The sequence below is a fragment of the Ceratotherium simum genome, chromosome 2 (assembly GCF_057802395.1).
Source record: "Ceratotherium simum simum isolate JZ-2026a chromosome 2, ASM5780239v1, whole genome shotgun sequence".
Taxonomy (NCBI): Eukaryota; Metazoa; Chordata; class Mammalia; order Perissodactyla; family Rhinocerotidae; genus Ceratotherium; species Ceratotherium simum.
This window is the reverse complement of record NC_141901.1, coordinates 77,712,239-77,731,198: the sequence shown is the minus strand read 5'-3', so window position 1 is coordinate 77,731,198 and position 18,960 is coordinate 77,712,239. Positions and strand designations below refer to the sequence as shown.

Sequence of the window (18,960 nt, the reverse complement as noted above, 5' to 3'; positions counted from 1 at the left end):
GACAAAGGGAAGGAAAGCATCAAAAGTAACTATGAACACTTCAACTTAGCCACCAACACAAAATAGAATAATTTGTAACAACAATAACTCAGAAAGAGAAGAGGAAAGAGACAGAACCTGCTTAGGCTAATGGAGATAAGAGGCTATCAGAAAATGGACTCTCTCATCTATGAGATCTTTTATACAAACCTCAAGGTAACGATTAAACAAAAAATCAGAGCAGAGCAATAATTCATAAAAAAAGAGAAAATTGAGAAAACCTCCACAGAAAACCACCAAAATGAAATGGCAACCAGAACTACAAAGGAAGAGAAATAATGGAAACATAGAACAATCAGAAAACAAGAGACAAAATGGCAGTATTAAGCCCTCATACATCAATAATCACTCTAAATGTAAATGGATTGAATTCTCCAATCAAAAGACACAGAATAGCCAGGTGGATTAAAAAACAAGACCCAACAATATGCTGCCTCCAGGAAACATATCTCAGCTCTAAAGACAAACACAGGCTCAGACTGAAGGGATAGAAGATGATACTTCAAGCAAATGGCAAACAAAAGAAAGCAGGTATTGCTATACTTGTATCAGACAAAACAGACTTCAAGAATCTAAAGACAACGAGGGGCAGTATACAATGATAAAAGGGACCTTCCACCAAGAGGACATAACACTTATGAATGTATATGCCCCTACACAGGAGCACCAAAGTATATAAAAACAACTATTAACAAACCTAAAGGGAGAAATTCACAGCAACACAATAATAGCAGGGGACCTCAACCCCACACTTACATCAATCAATAGATCATCCAGACAGAAAGTCAACAAGGAAATAGTGGATTTAAATGAAACACCTGATCAGAAGGACTTACTAGATATATAGAGAGCATTCCATCCAAAAACAGCAGAATACACATTCTTCTCAAGTGCACATGGAACTTTCTCAAAGATAGACCATATATTGGAAAACAAGGCAAGCCTCAATAAATTTAAGAAGAATGAAATCATATCAAGCACCTCTGTCGAACACAGTGCTGTGAAACTAGAAATCAACTACAAGAAAAAAGCTTGGAAAGTCACAAATATGTGGAGACTAAACAACATGCTACTGAACAACCACTGGATCAATGAAGAAATCAAGGGAGAAATTAAAAAATACCTGGAGACAAATGAAAATGAAAATGAAAATACAGGCTATCAACTCTTATGGGATTCAGTAAAAGTGGTTATAAGAGGAAAATTCAGAGCAATACAGGTCCACCTCAACAAACAAGAAAAATCTTAAATAAGTAATCTTAAACTACACCTAACAAACAAAGCCCAAGGTCAGTAAAAGGAGGAAAATAATAAAAATTAGAGCAGAAATAAATGAAATAGAGACTAAAAACAGTGGAAAGGATCAATGAAACTAAGAGCTGGTTCTTTGTGAAGATAAACAAAATTGATAAACCCTTAGCCGGACTCACCAACAAAAAAAGAAAGAAGGCTCAAATAAATAAAATTAAAAATGAAAGAGGAGAAATTACAACGGATACCACAGAAATACAAAGGACTATAAGAGAATACTATGAAAAACTATATACCCACAAATTGGATAACCTAGAAGAAATGGATAAATTTTTAGACTCATACAACCTCCCAAAACTGAATCAAGAAGAAATAGAGAACCTGAATAGATCAATCACAAGTAAAGAGATTGAAACAGTAATCAAAAACCTCCCAAAAAACAAAAGTCCAGGACCAGATGGCTTCTCTGGAGAATTCTACCAAACATTCAAAGAAGATTTAATACCTAAAATTCTCAAACTATTCCAAAAAATTGAAGAAGGCAGAACACTTCCTAACTCATTCTATGAGGCCAACATCACTCTAATACCAAAACTAGACAAGGATAACACAAAGAAGGAAAATTACAAGGCCAATATTGCTGATGAACATAGATGCAAAAATTCTCAACAAAATATTGGCAAACTGAACAGAGTCAACACATTAAAAGGATCATACACCATGATCAAGTGGGATTTATACCAGGGATGCTGGAATGGCTCAACATCCACTAATCAATCTATGTGATACACCACATTAACAGAATGAGAAATAAAAATCACATGATCATCTCAATAGAGACAGAGAAAGCATTTGACAAGACTCAACATCCATTTATGATAAAAACTCTCAATAAAATGGGTATAGAAGGAAAGACCTCAGCATAATAAAGGCCATATATGACAAACCCACAGCAAACATCATACTTAATGGTGAAAAACTAAAAGCCATCCCTCTGAAAACAGGAACAAGACAAGGGTGACCCACTCTCACCACTCCTATTCAACATAGTACTGGAGGCTTTGGCCACAGCAATTAGGCAAGAAAAAGAAATAAAAGGAATCCAAATCAGAAAGGAAGAATGAAACTCTCGCTGCTTGCAGATGACATGGTTCTATACCCAGAAAACCCTAAAGAACCCATCAGAAAACTATTAGAAATAATCAATAACTACAGCAAAGTTGCAAAGTATAAAATCAACTTACAAAAACCTGTTTCATTTCTATATGCTCATAATGAATCAGCAGAAAGAGAAGTCAAGAATACAATCCCATTTACAATCATAACAAAAAGAATAAAATATCTAGGAATAAATTTAACAAGAGAGGTGAAAGACCAGTACACTGAAAATTATAAAACATTATTGAAAGAAATTGAAGAAGATATAAAGAAATGGAAAGATATTCCATGTACATGGATTGGAAGAATAAACATAGTTAAAATGTCCATATTACCTACAGCAATCTACAGATTTAATGCAATCCCAATCAGAATTCCAATGGCATTCTTCACAGAAATAGAACAAAGAATCCTAAAATTTATATAGAACAAAAAAAGACCTTGAATAGCTAAGGCAATCCTGAGAAAAAAGAACAAAGCTGGAGGCATCACAATACCTGACTACAAAGCTATAGTAATCAAAACAGCATGGTACTGGCAGAAAAACATACACACAGATCAATGGAACAAAATTGAAAGCCCAGAAATAAAACTACAAATCTATGGACAGTTAATCATCGACAAAGGAGCCAAGAACACACAATGGAGAAAAGAAAGTCTCTTCTACAAATGGTGTTAGGAAAACTGGACAGCCACATGCAAAAGAATGATAGTAGACCGTTATCTTGCACCATACACAAAAATTAACTCAAAATGGATTAAAGACTTGAATGTAAGATCTGAAACAATAAAACTCCTAGAAGAAAATACAGGCAGTACACTCTTTGACATTGGTCTTAGCAGTATCTTTTCAAATACCACAACTACTAAGGCAAGGGAAACAAAAGAAAAAATTAACAAATGGGACTATATCAGACTAAAAAGCTTCTGCACAGCAAAGGAAACCAAGAATAAAATGATAAGACAACCCACCAGCTGGGAGAAAATATTTGCAAATCATATATCCAACAAGGGGTTAATCTCCAAAATGCATAAAGAACTCATAATTCAAACAATAAAAAAACTAACAACCTGATAAAAAAATGAGCAGAGGATATGAACAGACATTTTTCCAAAGAAGATATACAGATGGCCAACAGACACATGAAAAGATGTTCAACATCACTAATTATTAGGGAAATGCAAATCAAAACTACAATGAGATATCACCTTACACCAGTCAGAATGACTATAATTACCAAGATAAAAAATAACAAATGTTGGAGAGGATGTGGAGAAAAGGGAACCCTCATACACTGCTGGCAGGAATGCAAACTGGCGCAGCCACTATGGAAAACAGTGTGGAGATTTCTCAAAAAATTAAAAACAGAAATACCATATGATCCAGCTGTCCTACTACTGGATATTTATCCAAAGAACTTGAAATCAAAATCCAAAAAGATTTATACACCCCTCTGTTCATTGCAGCATTATGAACCCAAGTGTGCATCAACTGATGAACGGGTAAAGAAGATGTGGTGTTTATATATATAAATATACATATACACACACACACACACACACACACACACACACACACACACAATGGAATACTACACAGCCATAAAAAAGACAAAATTGTCCCATTTGCAACAAGGATAGACCTTGAGGGTATTACGTTAAGAAAAATAAGCCAGACAGAGAAAGACAAACACCGCATGATTTCACTCATATGTGGAAGATAAACACATGGACAAAGAGAACAGATTAGTCGGAAGGAGGTTGGGGGTGGGCAAAATGGGTAAAGGGGCACATATATATGGTGATGGATAAAAATTAGACCGTTAGTGGTGAGCACAATGCAGTCTATACAGAAACTGATAAACAATAATGTACATCTGAAATTTCACAATGTTATAAACCATTATGACCTCAATTAAATAATAATAATAAAGAAAAGAATTTAGTAACAGGAAATATTGTTTCCTAACCCCTAAATTGTAGTGCAACAAAAACTTGTATTTGTTTTGTATAACACTTCACTGATTTTGTTAAATGCAATATTTCTATATTTTATAAAAATTATTTTACATGCCACATAATACATACAGAAAGCTAAGCTGGAGAAAATAGAAATTTATTCATCATTATATAAAGAATCACTGAATGAGAGGGAATATAACCAAGATTTTTGACTGACCAATCCATTAGTTATTTCTGCTATTTCATGCTGTTCCTATACCTACACCACAAAGAATGAAATGGCTGATATTATTTAAGCACATGCTTAGCACACTTACCATGTGCTAAAGGCTTTATACACATTATTATACACACTCCTTCATTTCATCTTCATAACAGGTCAAATCAATGAGTACTAATATTCTCACTTTGTGTTGAGGAAATTAAAGCACAGAGAGGTTAAGTCACTTGCACCCACTAGTGATGGGTGGGACTGACATATGAATGGAGGCAGTCTGATTGTAGAGTTAATGTTCTTTCTGTTATGCTGTACTTTAACTCACCATTCAAGATACAATACAACATGTAAAAAAAATCATTTAAGCACTATTTCATTGGGGAGGGGCATAATGCACATAAAAACTACAAACAAACTGTAGTGCCCCTGAAAATTAAGCTTCCCAAATGCCTATCAAAAATTCTACATTGTAAAACTATGAGGGTTAGTAAAGTAACACACTTTCTTATTATAAATTCTATTGTAAAATAACTCAATTACTCAGTTACTCTTACTTTATATACTAAAGTTTTTCTCTAAAGATTTACCACTGGGTCTACCAATTTTAAAGCTCACTTTTTAAAAGACTACTTTTACAAAATGGTTTATAAGATTTATTATTATCAATATTTAAAAAAATTTATAAGACTAACAAAAATCAAAGTACATTATTACATTCTTATAATCTCTTTATTTAGGCAAGCCAGTATTAAATATTATATATTTAACAGATTGTCAAAAATCACCAGTTTACTAGTACAAATATTAATGGGCTAAGTTTAAAAGATGGTTTAACAATGGAAAAAAATGTATGATGTTTCTAAGACACAGTTAACTCATACTAGAAGCAGTTTCTCTTATTCTGTAATCAGAGGATAATGCAAAAACCATCTGCGTAGTCAAATATATTGTAGCCATATCCCCTTCAAAGTCAGTTGCAGTTCAGGCAGGCGTTTTGCTTTCACTGTCCTTGGAAGTCAAATTCTGTTGTCAACAAGCTCACAAATCTGCAATACATCATTCTATTTGGTATGAGCTAATATGGGTATTTGAAAATATTTATGATGCACAGGTAATGGAAAAAGTAGAGGAAAAATTCTGTAATAAATCTGAAATATAAGAGATGATTGATTTTTTACATAGATCCTAGGTAGGTTTTCCAGAAACCTCAGTGATATAATAAAGATTGGGGGACATAGTACATGATTCCATTAACGTGAAATGTCTAGAATAGGCAAATTCATAGAGATAGAAAGAAGATTAGTGGTTGACTAGGGCTGGTGGTGTGGGGAGAAATGGGAAATGACTGCTAATGGGTACAGGGTTTCTTTCTGGGTGATGAACATGTTCTAAAATTAGTGTGATGGCTACACAACTCTGAATATACTAATAACCACTGAATTGTACATTTTAAAAGGGTGAATTTTATGGTATGTGAATTATATCTCAATCAAGTTTTTTCTTAAAAAATGAAAACACATCAGTCTGAACAAGGAGCAGAGCAGGACTGCTAAAAACATCCTTGGGACTCACTCAGGATTGCCCAGAGGATGTGCTCTTTGGGACTGATCGGTCCCCAAGCTCATCCAGTGGGAGGAGCTGCTCTCCAGTTCAGTTTCCCACAAAACTAGTGATTTCTCCCCTAGGAGAAGGGAAAGGGGGGAGAATTGTGATCAGTTCTCCACTTATCACAAAACCTGTACTTTCTACAACCATCATAAAAACAATGAAATACTTAACTAATTTCAACTTCCTGTTCTTCTGGTAGTTCAACAATATGTATAGTAAATATTAGCTGTTACAATTGACTTTGCCCCTGAAACAATTTAGCTTGAACTGAGTAATATCTACTTTTAAAATCTTTATGTATTATTCTTCTTCTCACTTTACTATCCATTAAACTTTTCATTTCATTTTTAACTCTCTATTCCAGATAGAAATCGTTTATCTTTTTTTTATCCTTCTTACATGTTGACCATTGTGTCATCAATTTTTGCTGAGGAAGATTTGCTCTGAGCTAACATCTGTGCCAATCTTCCTCTATATTGTATGAGGGTCGCTGCCGGAGCATGGCTGACAAGTGGTGTAGGTCCGTGCCCAGGAACCAAACCTGGGCTGTCAAAGCAGAAAACACTAAACTTAACCACTACACCATGGGGCCGGCCCCTGGGTCATCAATTTTTGAAATAATTTCTTCTAAATCTAGATACACTTTCTTGTTTTATGAAATATAGTACAGTTAATGCCACAAACAACAGCATTATATTTGGCTATATAATGAACATATATTTTCTTTTAAAAAACATCATGCCAATCTTTTATGTTGTTGAATACATCATTGCTTGCTTGCTGTTTATTCAGTTATTTCAATTCTAGTAACTACATGCGTGATTTTTTGTTTTTTAATGCAAGAGGTTCTGTATTCCTCTAATAACAAACCTAGATGTTTGCAGCCACAAATCTTCATTGTTGAAAAATAATCTTAAAGACTGGTTGTGAAATACAGAACAATAGTGACAAAACACTTTGCCTTTGAACTTAGATTATAAAAAAAATGTTTCTACAGTTTCTTTCTCCACTTGAAAGAATTTGTTGCAAAATGAAATACTAAATTTTCTCTCATATTTACTGAGTGGAAAATTATAACCATTACTTTAAATCAAATTGTGCTTTCCTAGAAATAGCCTCACACTGCCAAAGCACAGAATGGCCATTTTCCAGGATTATCATCCATAGGAAAGCTCGAGTTTTTGCCTTTCTTGCTTATTTGCCAATTTCATGAACATAATAATCGTCTGCTAATGGGCATGCCAGAGTTGCATTGTTGCTTCTGTGTTGTGCATGATTCTACTTTTTACATTTTCATTGTTTTGATCAGTTATAAAATTTTATTTTACAAAGAATATGACATTTCAGGAATTTCATTTAATCTCTTCAAGTTGTGAATAATTTTCTTGCTATTTCTACTGTTAGATCAGTGTAGTGGAGAGACTTTAGACCCCTAATGATTCCCACCTCCTGCTGTTCATGCTTTTGTGAGATATCCTCCCTTTGAGGGTGAGTGGGACTGTCACTTGCTTCTTCTAACAAAGAGAAAATAGTAAAGGTGATGGGATGTCACTGATGTGATTACATTACACTATATAAGACTCCACCTTAGCAGCCTGGAGCTAGAGACTTCTCTTGTGAGCTTGATGAAGTAAGCAGCTGTGCTGGAGATGCTCACATGGCAGGGAACTGTGGGTGACCTCTAGGAACTGTGGACAGTCCATAGGACCCAAGGGTGGCCTCTAGCCAAGGGCCAGCAAAAAGCCAGGGCCCTCAATTCCACAACCTCAAAGAAATGAATTTTTCTCACAACCTGAATGAGCTTGGAAGTGGACTCTTCCCCAGCGAAGGCTTCAGATGACCATGCAGGCAGCTGACACTTTGATTGCAGCCTTATGAAGCTGAGCAGAAGACCCAGTGAAGTAGTACCTGGATTCCTGAACCATGAAAACTGTGAGATAATAAATGGGTGTTGTTTTAAGCTGCTAAGCTTGTGGTATTTGTTATGCAGCAATAGAGGGAAAACTAATAAAATTGGTAAATAAATTTTTAAATAGAGAATGTATAAAGTCCTATTTGCAAATTTTACTATGTGGTAATAATGCTCAATGTAAGACTACTCACGTTGTTCCTAGATTTTTTAAATTTAAGTAGATCACCTCTTTCAACTTTTCTGCTGCTTTTTATTTTCTATTACATATATAATTAATTAATATCAATATCAATTAAATAAATTAAAATTTTTATATTCACTTTTAAAAATTGTTTAATTTAATCTAATTAAATACCTATATTTTAAAAATTTCATCATTCTAGAATTTCATATCCATCTAGTTGCTAATGTTAAGAATTTTTATCATGCTTCATGAATTTTGTCTATACCTATGAAATGCAAATTTATGAGTAATATGAATTATTTAATAATGCAAAATGTTTCTCAGTCTCTGGGTGTAACTTGCAAATATTGCACTAATTCTGCTAGCTCTGAACACATAAATCAGAACACAAAGAGAAAATAGAAACTTTACAAAATAGAAATAGAAAAAAACAAATAGAAGCTTTCAATTACCAAGAAACAGTACTTCATTATACAAGATTCTATTGCATTCATGCTGAAAGGAGAATTAGAGAATTAATTCACATTTCCTCTTACCTAAGTGCTTCTACTGTCTGCTCAAATCCTCACCACAATCTGAGCAGTTTCTGTCTCTAATGTTGGCACTGCTACCACCTACAAACATTCATGGCATTCAGACATGAGGTTATAGGTAAAAGATGTGGAGAAGAATTTCTCTGAGGTCTGAACATAATTAAATTGTAGCTAGACTCAAAGATGGACCCCCATGATTCTCATTTCCTGGTATTAACGCTCTTGTACATTCCCCTCCCATTTTGAATTATAGTGGGTCTATGTGACCAACAGAATACAGAAGTGACAGTGCATGACTTCTGAGACTAGGTCATAAAAGGTACTACATCTTCCACCTTGCCGTCATGGACCACTTACTCTGGTGGAAGCCATTAGCTATGTTGTGAAGACATTCAAGTTGCCATGTGGAGAGTTCCCCTGGAGAGGAAATAAGGCCTCCCACCAACTTGGCCAGCCAATAAGTGAGCCATCTTAAAAGCAGATCCTTCAGCTCCAGTCAAGCCTTCAGATGACTGTAGTCCTGCACAAAATCTTGACTGTAACCTCATGGGAAATCCTAAGCTAGACCTACCCAAATAAGCCACTCCCAAATTTCTGACCCACAGAAACTATGAGAAATAGTTGTTGTTTTAAACCACTAACTTGGAATAATCTGTTACATAGCAATAGATAATTAATACATAGTAACAAGAGTGGATGTCTGGGATTACAGGCCATACTCTGCCAGTGCTAAGTGCTGGATTATGAGTGACAAGGGCATTCATGTGGTTGGTTGGTTGGTTGGTTGGTTTGTTTTTGGTGAGGAAGATTTGCCCTGAGCTAACATCTGTTGCCAATCTTCCTCTTTTTGCTTGAGGAAGATTCACCATGAGCTAACATCCACACTAATCTTCCTCCATTTTGTATGTGGGTTGCCGCCATAGCACAGCTGATGAGTGGTGTAGGTGTGCGCCTGGGATCTGAACCCTCGAACCCAGGCCACCAAAGTGGAGTGCATTGAACTCAACCACTAGGCCACAGGGCCGGGCCCCCATGTGTTTTTTTTTAATACATTTATTTTATTTGTTGGTGATGTGCAGGGCTCCCTAAAGTGCAGAGCCTGGATCAAGTTTCTCTCTTGCCTGGTTCTAACAATCATAGTCTTATCAAATAAGGTAGTTATCAAACACTCAGAACAAAAGAAGTATTCTAGACTTGGTATGCCTAAATATACCTGTGGTGGTAATATTTTAGACCACACACAGATACTATACTTGGTAGTATATCTAAATATCTTGAAACAGAGGAAAACTTATTGCTTTGGGAGTCTACTAAAAGGATTATTTTCCTAGCTCTACAAAGAAATTAGAAAAATACCACATATAAAATAATTAGGAAAATATGAGGACCAAAATAACCATAAAATACTAATGACTACATTTATAGAATTTTAAAAAATATAAGCAATGCAAAATTTTTCTGTTAAAGACTACAGTTAACTAAGAACATATATTTCTCTTTCTAAAGAACAATGGTTTAGAAGTAACATATTCAATCTAAAGTGAAGATAAATAAAAATGATCATAAAAGGCATAGACACGAAACTGGCATTACCAATAAAAACAAATTCAACTTTTTCCAAGACTATGCAATAAAAAGAGAAGATGAGACTAACTTGTCTAGGATTAGAAACTCTAAAATAAAACCCAGTAGTTACTTCTACGCATTCTACACACGAATACATATTACCAAGAAATCCTGATATTTTAAAATCCTTCAAAAAAGAAACATGATTACTGTAGGAAAAGGCTACAATGTGAAGGACTCTGTGATGATCCAGTCTCTGCCCCTTTCTTTTCCTCACAGGTAGGAAAATCTGGATCAACCATGTCCTGATAGCTGGGACTAATTTTAAACTTAGGTAGGAATTTAAGGAGTTCTAGCCCAATTCTCGGAGACTTAGCTTACTGTTAACCTAGCTACGATCTGGGCCAGAGTTATCAGATTCAAGTTTCTGCCTCATTCTTAAAAACTGGTTACTACCTTGTACTCCAGTTCTGGGAATTGGACTCTGCCTTATTCCTGCATCCAAGAACCAGTTTTGGTACCCAACATCATGTTTTATCCCTCAATCATAAGGGCCCCACCTTATTCTTGCCATCTTCCCACAGAGACAACACAGTCCCTGAACCCAAGCCAAGCCTTACATATTTGCACTCACATTCCTGATTTTGATAACCTATGAGACTCTCTTAGTTTTCCCTTTATTATCTTCCCTGAAAATAATTGCCTGCCTGAATTTCCACCTGCTGGTGTCACTTCTCTATGAAATCATGCTCTGCCTGGACTTCCCCCATATTATCAGCAATAGTTCATTGGGTGTCTCTCTTCTCAGTACCTGTCCCAACCTTGAAGGTTGGTGTAACTCAAAGTCCTGGGCTCTTACACACATCTTGTCAAGCTTATTGTTAGCCAAATGTAGTTACTACAGCCTATGCTCAGTACAGAAGAAGCCAGAAAACACATTTTTCCTGAAAGAGACAGAATCACTTAAAAATTAATGGCAATTTTTCATAATGCTCTAGCAACAGTAGTACTTTCTTTATGATCAAATTAACTGCAACCTTTTCTGGGACAAAGAAAACACTGTCTCCAAATTCTCCATAAAATGTATCTACCTGAGATACTACTGTGCAACATGTATTTAAGACTGTCTTAGGCTAAGGATAGAAACTAATAACAGATGTCAAACAGAAGAATTTTATATCTTGAAATTCTAACACTGGAGTTAGAAGCCAAAATACAGTTTACTTTAAATAGACTCGTCTGACTGAAAGATGTATGAGAAAAGAGGAGGAGACATTTCTTTCTATAGTTAGAAAAGTAAACATCTGTGATACTTTGATTTTCATAAGAGGAAAACTGAGTACACTTTTTCTCTTTGTCAAAACTTTAAATGTAATATGATTTGATTATTTATAATCTATTCCTATCAGGTCTGAAAAACTCCTTAGGAAACCTGTAAATTCTGACAACAGTTTCCTAGGTGCTGTTGAGAGTAAATCCTATCTCCAATTTCATGTTTATCTTCAATCCTGGCTAGTCAGTTCCGGCAAGAATATTTTAGGTCTGTGGAGTCATATAAATTTTCATAAACAACTTAGTGTAAGAAAGAGTCTACTGATTAAATCAATTTGGGAGCCCTGTAAAAAGCTTTTTTTAAAGCAACTATAAAATTTTCTGACTGTAGCACTACAGAATGAAGTTTGGAAACTTTGCATTAAAAAGGAAGCTACCTGGAATTAGGTAATATATGTAAAATCTGAAGTTAATAAATACATATGAATCCTTTCTCCCTGCCTCCTCTATTTTTTAAAAAACAGCATTCTTCTTTTCCATTATAAATCAGTGGATGGTTTTATGCTTTTAAAGAATCTGGCTCATATCAGATATGTTCCAAGAAGCTTCTCAAATAAACACAGTAAAGCATGTAAAATAGAACAGTAGTTCTACAGTGTTTAAGAGAGTCCTGTCCAATAAAGATTGTCTACTACCTTGTTTTTATCTGGGAAAGAACCTGAGATAAATTCAATCCACAGATAGCAAAAAAGAATGGATTAACAGCCTCTTGCGCTTCCCCATCTTCAAAGGCTGGTTTTATTGAAGGTACCTAGAGCCCCATGGCTGTCCGCTAATATTAACTAACAATAAGGATTTTGATCTAATTGTGACATGTAGGGGAGTGTAGGAGGGAAGGAGAGGTAAGAACTACAATATTTCAAATATCCAAAAGCATGAGTAAACAAACATTGACTAATATGTAACTGATTACATGAGGTCTTTAAAAATAATTGTAGTGATTAATAAGTACCTTATACTAAGACCTTGAAATCAAAAATAGCTTATAATACAGGGAAGAAAAACATTTCTCAAATACCAAGTAGCTAAGACCAAGGAAAAAATGAATTTGTTAATATAATTACTTTTACATACTCTTTGATTCTATCCTAACAAAACCAGTTTTTCCTACTTTTCCTGGTTGAAAAAACAAAAACACATTGTGTTACAAATATCAACTCAGTCGTAAACACTGAATGAATACAATGTTTTATTTGAGGGGAAAAAGCAGTTTTCTGGGAAGTAAGATTTAAAATGAAATAACTTTTAACACAAACATAAAATTTAAAAATACCAGTATGGGGCTAAATAATAACTAACTCTTGAATAACCAAAACAATATGTTATTTTAAAATGTGTCCATTTTCAATAGCATTCGTATAATATTTATACTGTCTAGGAGAAGATATCTCTTACTTGCAAGTTTATAATTTCATTTAAATAATACAGACATCACTAAGGAATTTGGTTCACAACAACTTAATTCCATGCTTAGTGTTTACTCAGAGAAATAAGTGATCATTTGGCCAGCAGTATGAGCATATGATTTATAGCAATATCTCTCCAAATATGTTACTAACTCATTGAACAATTTTGGAGAGGACTTTTACTATTCCTCTATGTTTGTGTATATATATATACACACACAAAAATTTTAGTATTTTTGTAAACTATACACATCAAACACAGAGCTTTAGTTCACAGGTTAGAAATCAACTCAGTAGTCCAAAGAAGCTCATCCTGATTAATATTTAGAAAGATCTGAAATTGGATTTTGAACTTTTCTATGCCTATTACTGTCACTATTTTGATTGTCAGAGTGTTTCATATCATACATAATACAGAAAGTAAAGTAATTCATTTTACCAGTTTCTGGCCTTAATTTCAGAGACTTTAAAAATCTAAGTGTAAAATGTTACATAAAACTTATGGACTTATCTAAAAAGAGTTACTATTGTTCTACAAATTACATGTTGTAATGATTATTTAAAACTGAATCATATTCTATGGTCATAAGATTGAGTACTTCTATCTGCCTAAAATTTGAGGAAACCAGCTCATTTAGAACACAGAAAAACTAATTAAATTAATTAAAGGGGAGTGCTAATTGTAATACAGTACATCTAATAATATTCATACTAATGATAGTAAATGAAATAACATGGAATCTATATAGGAGTACCTTACTGAAGTATCAAACCACACTTCTAAATAGCTCTGAAATCAGCAGAAAATTGGGAGTAACAGTCTGACATATGCATAGTCAAAAGTTTCTTAGATACGGGTACTTTCAGATTTCAGCATTTCCAGGTTTCTGTCATATTCTTTCAGAGGTATATTTCTGTTATCATCTTTAAAACGGCCTGGAATCCTTTAGTTCTGCCTCTGTATTTGAATATCTACTTCACATTTAACAACAAACAGTATACATAATTTAATAAATTACCAAGAGAAAATGGCAATATTTGTATTCCACACATCTAATATTTTCCACATCAAAGTGGAAATATTATTAAAAGTTATTTTCCTTTTATTGTTATTAAAATAGTAATAAGTGACCATTCTTCTCATGGAATTTTAAACATCTAAATTGAAATACAACTGTACCATGATGCATAATATCCCATGCTAATATGTTTGCCTTTACTTAATGTCAAAGCTATTTGAAGATGATTTTACTTATAATAAACAGGACATAGGGGAGCATTTATACATAGGATAATATTTTGGAAAAGTCTCTGAGGTCAGCCTTGGCATAATTTGACTTGTGGCTGGAACTGTATCTTACTCTAAGTACAATGATTTCCACATAAACATGGCCAAATCATTTTGTGGTAAAAACAAGAAAAAGTACATATAGCATACATGACATATTACAGCACCAGACAGGTTTTCTATTACAAACACTATTTAGGAAAAATGGGATACATGTGTTTTTCAAATATAATTTTTGTAAGGATCTAAATCTATTACAAAGGCATATATTTTCAAAGCCAAAATACTTTATAAATTTTGTAATATAAAAAAGAATGCAAAGAACCCGGTAATCATTCCATTCACTATTTTTCCACAGTTTTCTTCAACTCCTCTTTTGAATTCAATAGCATCTGTTGGATAATTTTATAATTCTCTAAAGTTTAAGAAACCAGAAATTATCTAAAAATTTCCATGGATAAGTATATATAGCCCATTATGGAACAGAAAACTAGAAATTACCTACTCATTGCCAAGATAAAGTTAATATCTATATAAGACCAGCCATATTAATAAATAAAGTTGACAGCTACCTAAGTGATATATCACAGGGGCTTTAAGAAAATACTCTACTTTCTCACCAATGCCTCAAATTCCACCACTGCAGATTAAGGTAACACTTTAAGCACTGGACATAATTTATATAGAACCATAAATAACTTTCTTAGTTCTTTTACTGAGCATGCTTTGATAGGAGGAGGAAGAAAAAAATAAAGACACAGAATGGAGAAGATAAAAACAAAGAAGATAAAGTTCACCTACTGTCAATTTTGAGACAGCCCACATCTGCATATTTAGATAACATATTCGACACATGATGAGTCAATAAATAGAGAGGTATTTCTGTTGGGGTATACGCATAAGGGCTAAAACATAAAGAAATAACATACCAACATTTTGAAGTATAATAGAGTGTAATTAAATGAGATGGCATACAAAATATTTAGCAGAGTGCCTGAGAATAAAAAATGGTGATGATGGTAATGGAGATGGTAACAGTTTCACTTGTTATAATTGCTATGAGATTAGCTTTAAAGTTGAACAAAAATGTAAAAAAACAAAATGATTGGCTTATTTTTTATTTCTTGACAGTTTGGTAAGTTTATCTTAATACTACATTAAAATCTTTAAAGAGAACCTTTAAATTAATTCTATCACATTTTGTTCAAATGTTATGAAAAAATAAATCATGCTCTTTTAAGCAACATAAGTAGAAATATCTAAGGAGTAAGGAAAAGGGTCGTGCAGGATCCTTTCTATTCACAGGAGCTGGATTCGATTCTTGATTTTACCACTTTTAACTATGTGATTCTGAACAAGCCTTTTAACATCGCTGAGTGCATTCTCCTCACGTATATAATGGTGACATTAATACTTATTCTAATTTACCTTCAGGAAATATCGCAAAGCTTAAAGGATAAAATGCTTTAAAAGGATATAAATATTCTGATGAGATTTGTAATCTGTTAACATTATCATCAAGATTTTATTTATATGCACAAAATTTTAGAAAAGCTATTATGAAAAACTCAATTTTCTTCCTCAGAGACTATAGAACACAGTGTAGCACAAAATGTCTTACATAATAAGTATCATTGAGCAGTGATAAAAATAGCAGAAGTGAAAAGAAGGTGGCTAATGAGCTGTACTAACTCAGCCAGGTAACCTGAGGATGCTTCCCTGAACCACAATTTTCTCATCTGTTAGATAATGGGGTATTGGATGATATCAAAATTTTCTCCCATCTCTGAAATTATTATATTATCTGGCAAAATTCACTTTCCTGTTTTAATCTGAAAATATAAGAAGCTGTAGCAAACTAGTTTCTGACCTAACATCTGAAGCAGGCATTTTAAGAACCTCTAAAACATGCGGGTGAATGGTGCTATCATTAGCATTTTAAATTGTGTATTTTCTGTGACAATTTAGCTACTTGTCAGGGGAATAAAGGTCTCTTTCACTGGTATATAAATGGGTTAGAAGTTAAGTTTCCAGTTATTTTTTAATCTAAATTTTCCTTTACATTCTCAGGTATTATTTGATAGACAAAGTAGCAAAAATGCAACTCTGTTGAACGAGATGGATTGCGGATGACAAGAACAACTACCTTTATATTTTAATAGGTGAGAAATATGCATATAATTAGATTATATTGCTCTAAACTGAACCTCAAGAAACAAGAATCAAATTACCTGTCTTCCCTTAAGACCCTTCTTTCCACGGATCCCAGGAACACCCTAGAATACAGAAAAGACAAAAGTAAATATTTGTTGAATAAATTATTGAGTCAGATATTACAGATCATTTTTCAAACATCAATTAATGAAGTATGCCAAAGAGAGAAATAAATTGATATTTAAACTGTTGTGATATTCAGAAAAGTATCAATATATTAATTTAACTGAAGTGGCCCCTTTTCTTCTTCATAACAGAATCCTGATTCTACTCAATCCTGATTCCATCTATACTTCCAAATGGAATCCTTACATTCGTCTGGTGATAGTTATTTGTTGAGAGGTAGGAACACAACCAAAGTTGGCACAACCAGACAAACAGGAAGGTCCTATTTTCCATACCTAAGGGACAATTACCTCCTCTCTGTCTCCCTGTCTCTCTGGCTGGACACAAACAAAGGCGCATTTAGCCCTGGCACTGGCAATCTTGCAATCATATGGGAAACCAGCCTTAGGGTAAAGCGAACATTAGGCAAAGCAAAGCAAAAAGAAGGATGATAATATCGCTGTGCTCAAGATCACATTGTGCCTAGATTCCACCCAACCTATGGATATCTGGTCACGTAAAAAGCAGTAGGGCACAGCACTTAAGCAGCCAGAATATCTATGTTCAAATCCTGGCTCTGCTCTTATTATCTGCATATAGTCTTAGACAAGACTTTCTCTCTGTGTGCCTCATTTTCTTCATCTATAGTGAGAATAATAATAGTACCTATCTAACTGGGTTTTGTGAGCATTAAAGGAGTTACTTCATATAAAGTATTTGCATAATGTCTTGCATATATATAACCATTCAATAAATCATTTGCTATTATCATTATCATCATTATTAAAAATTTTCTCATTTTTAAGCCAGTTTGAGTTGGGGTTTTCTACTACTTGCAGTCTAAAGCATCCTAATTGATATAATCACTCTGAGACTTATAATCACTTAAAAGCCTTACAGACTAAGAAATCTGCCAGAATCATATAGCCTGGGATTTATAGTGCATACAGATAAGTTAGAAGATATCACTGGTTGAAGTAATCCATCCACCTTCAACTCAACAACATTTGATAAATACTCATCTAATGTCTCTATCAAAAAAGAGTTTATATGAACAGCCACATGCAAAAGAATGAAACTAGACCACTGTCTCACACCGTACACAAAAATTTAACTCAAAATGGATTAAAGACTTGAACATAAGGCCTGAAACCATAAAATTCCTAGAAGGGAACTTGGGTGGTAAGCTCCTTGACATCAATCTTACTGAGGTATTTGTGGATCTGACCCTAAAGGCAAGGGAAACAAAAGCAAAAATAAATGGGACTATAGTCATGCTTAATAATGGGGATACATTCTGAGAAATGTGATATTAGGCAATTTCATCATTGTGCAAATATCAGAGAGCATACTTACACAAACCTAGACTGTATAGCCTATAGCCTACTACACACCTAGGCTATATGGTACTAATCTTATGGGACCACCATCATATATGTCGTTCGTTGTTGACCAAAACGTCATTATGTAGTACATTACTGCATGTCAAACTAAAAAGCTTCTGCACAGTGACGGAAACCATCATCAAAACAAAAAGGCAACCTACTGAAGAGGAAAAGATATTCACAAATCATATATCCAATAAGGAGTTAATACCCAATATATATAAAGAACTCATACAACTCAACAACCAAAAAAACAAACAACTCAATTAAAAAATGGGCAGAGGATCTGCATAGACGTTTTTCCAAAGATATACAGATGGCCAACATGACTAATTATAAGAGAAATGCAAATCACAACAAGATATCACCTCACACCTCTTAAGATTGGCTATTATCAAAAAGACAAGAAATAACAAGTGCTGGAGAGGATGTAGAGAAAAGGGAAGTCTTGTACACTGTTGGGGGGAATGTAAATTGATGCAGCCATTATGGAAAACAGTATGGAGATTCCTCAAAAAATTAAGAATAGAACTACCACATGATCCTGCTATTCCACTTCTGGGTATCTATCCAAAGAATATGGAAACACTAATTCGAAAAGATATATGCACCCTTATGCTCAATGCAGCCAGCCCTGGTGGTCTAGTGGTTAAGATCCAGCACTCTCACTGCTGTGACATGGGAGTCACATGGGATGTGGTCAGGGAACCACATCACTTGTCTGCTGGTTGTCAAACTGTGGCAGCTGTGTGTTGCTGTGATGTTGAAAACTATGCCAACAGTATTTCAAATATCAGCAG

General features: G+C 34.2%; 1 protein-coding gene across 1 annotated transcript in view; it reads right to left on the bottom strand.

The window, feature by feature from the left end:
• Positions 1-18,960, bottom strand: part of COL24A1 (collagen type XXIV alpha 1 chain) — a 346,899-nt gene that overhangs the window by 237,694 nt on the left and 90,245 nt on the right. Inside the window, exon 13 of the mRNA XM_087448191.1 lies at positions 16,688-16,732. Coding sequence (XP_087304317.1) covers positions 16,688-16,732 — 45 coding nt within the window. The remainder of the gene's footprint in view (positions 1-16,687; positions 16,733-18,960) is intronic.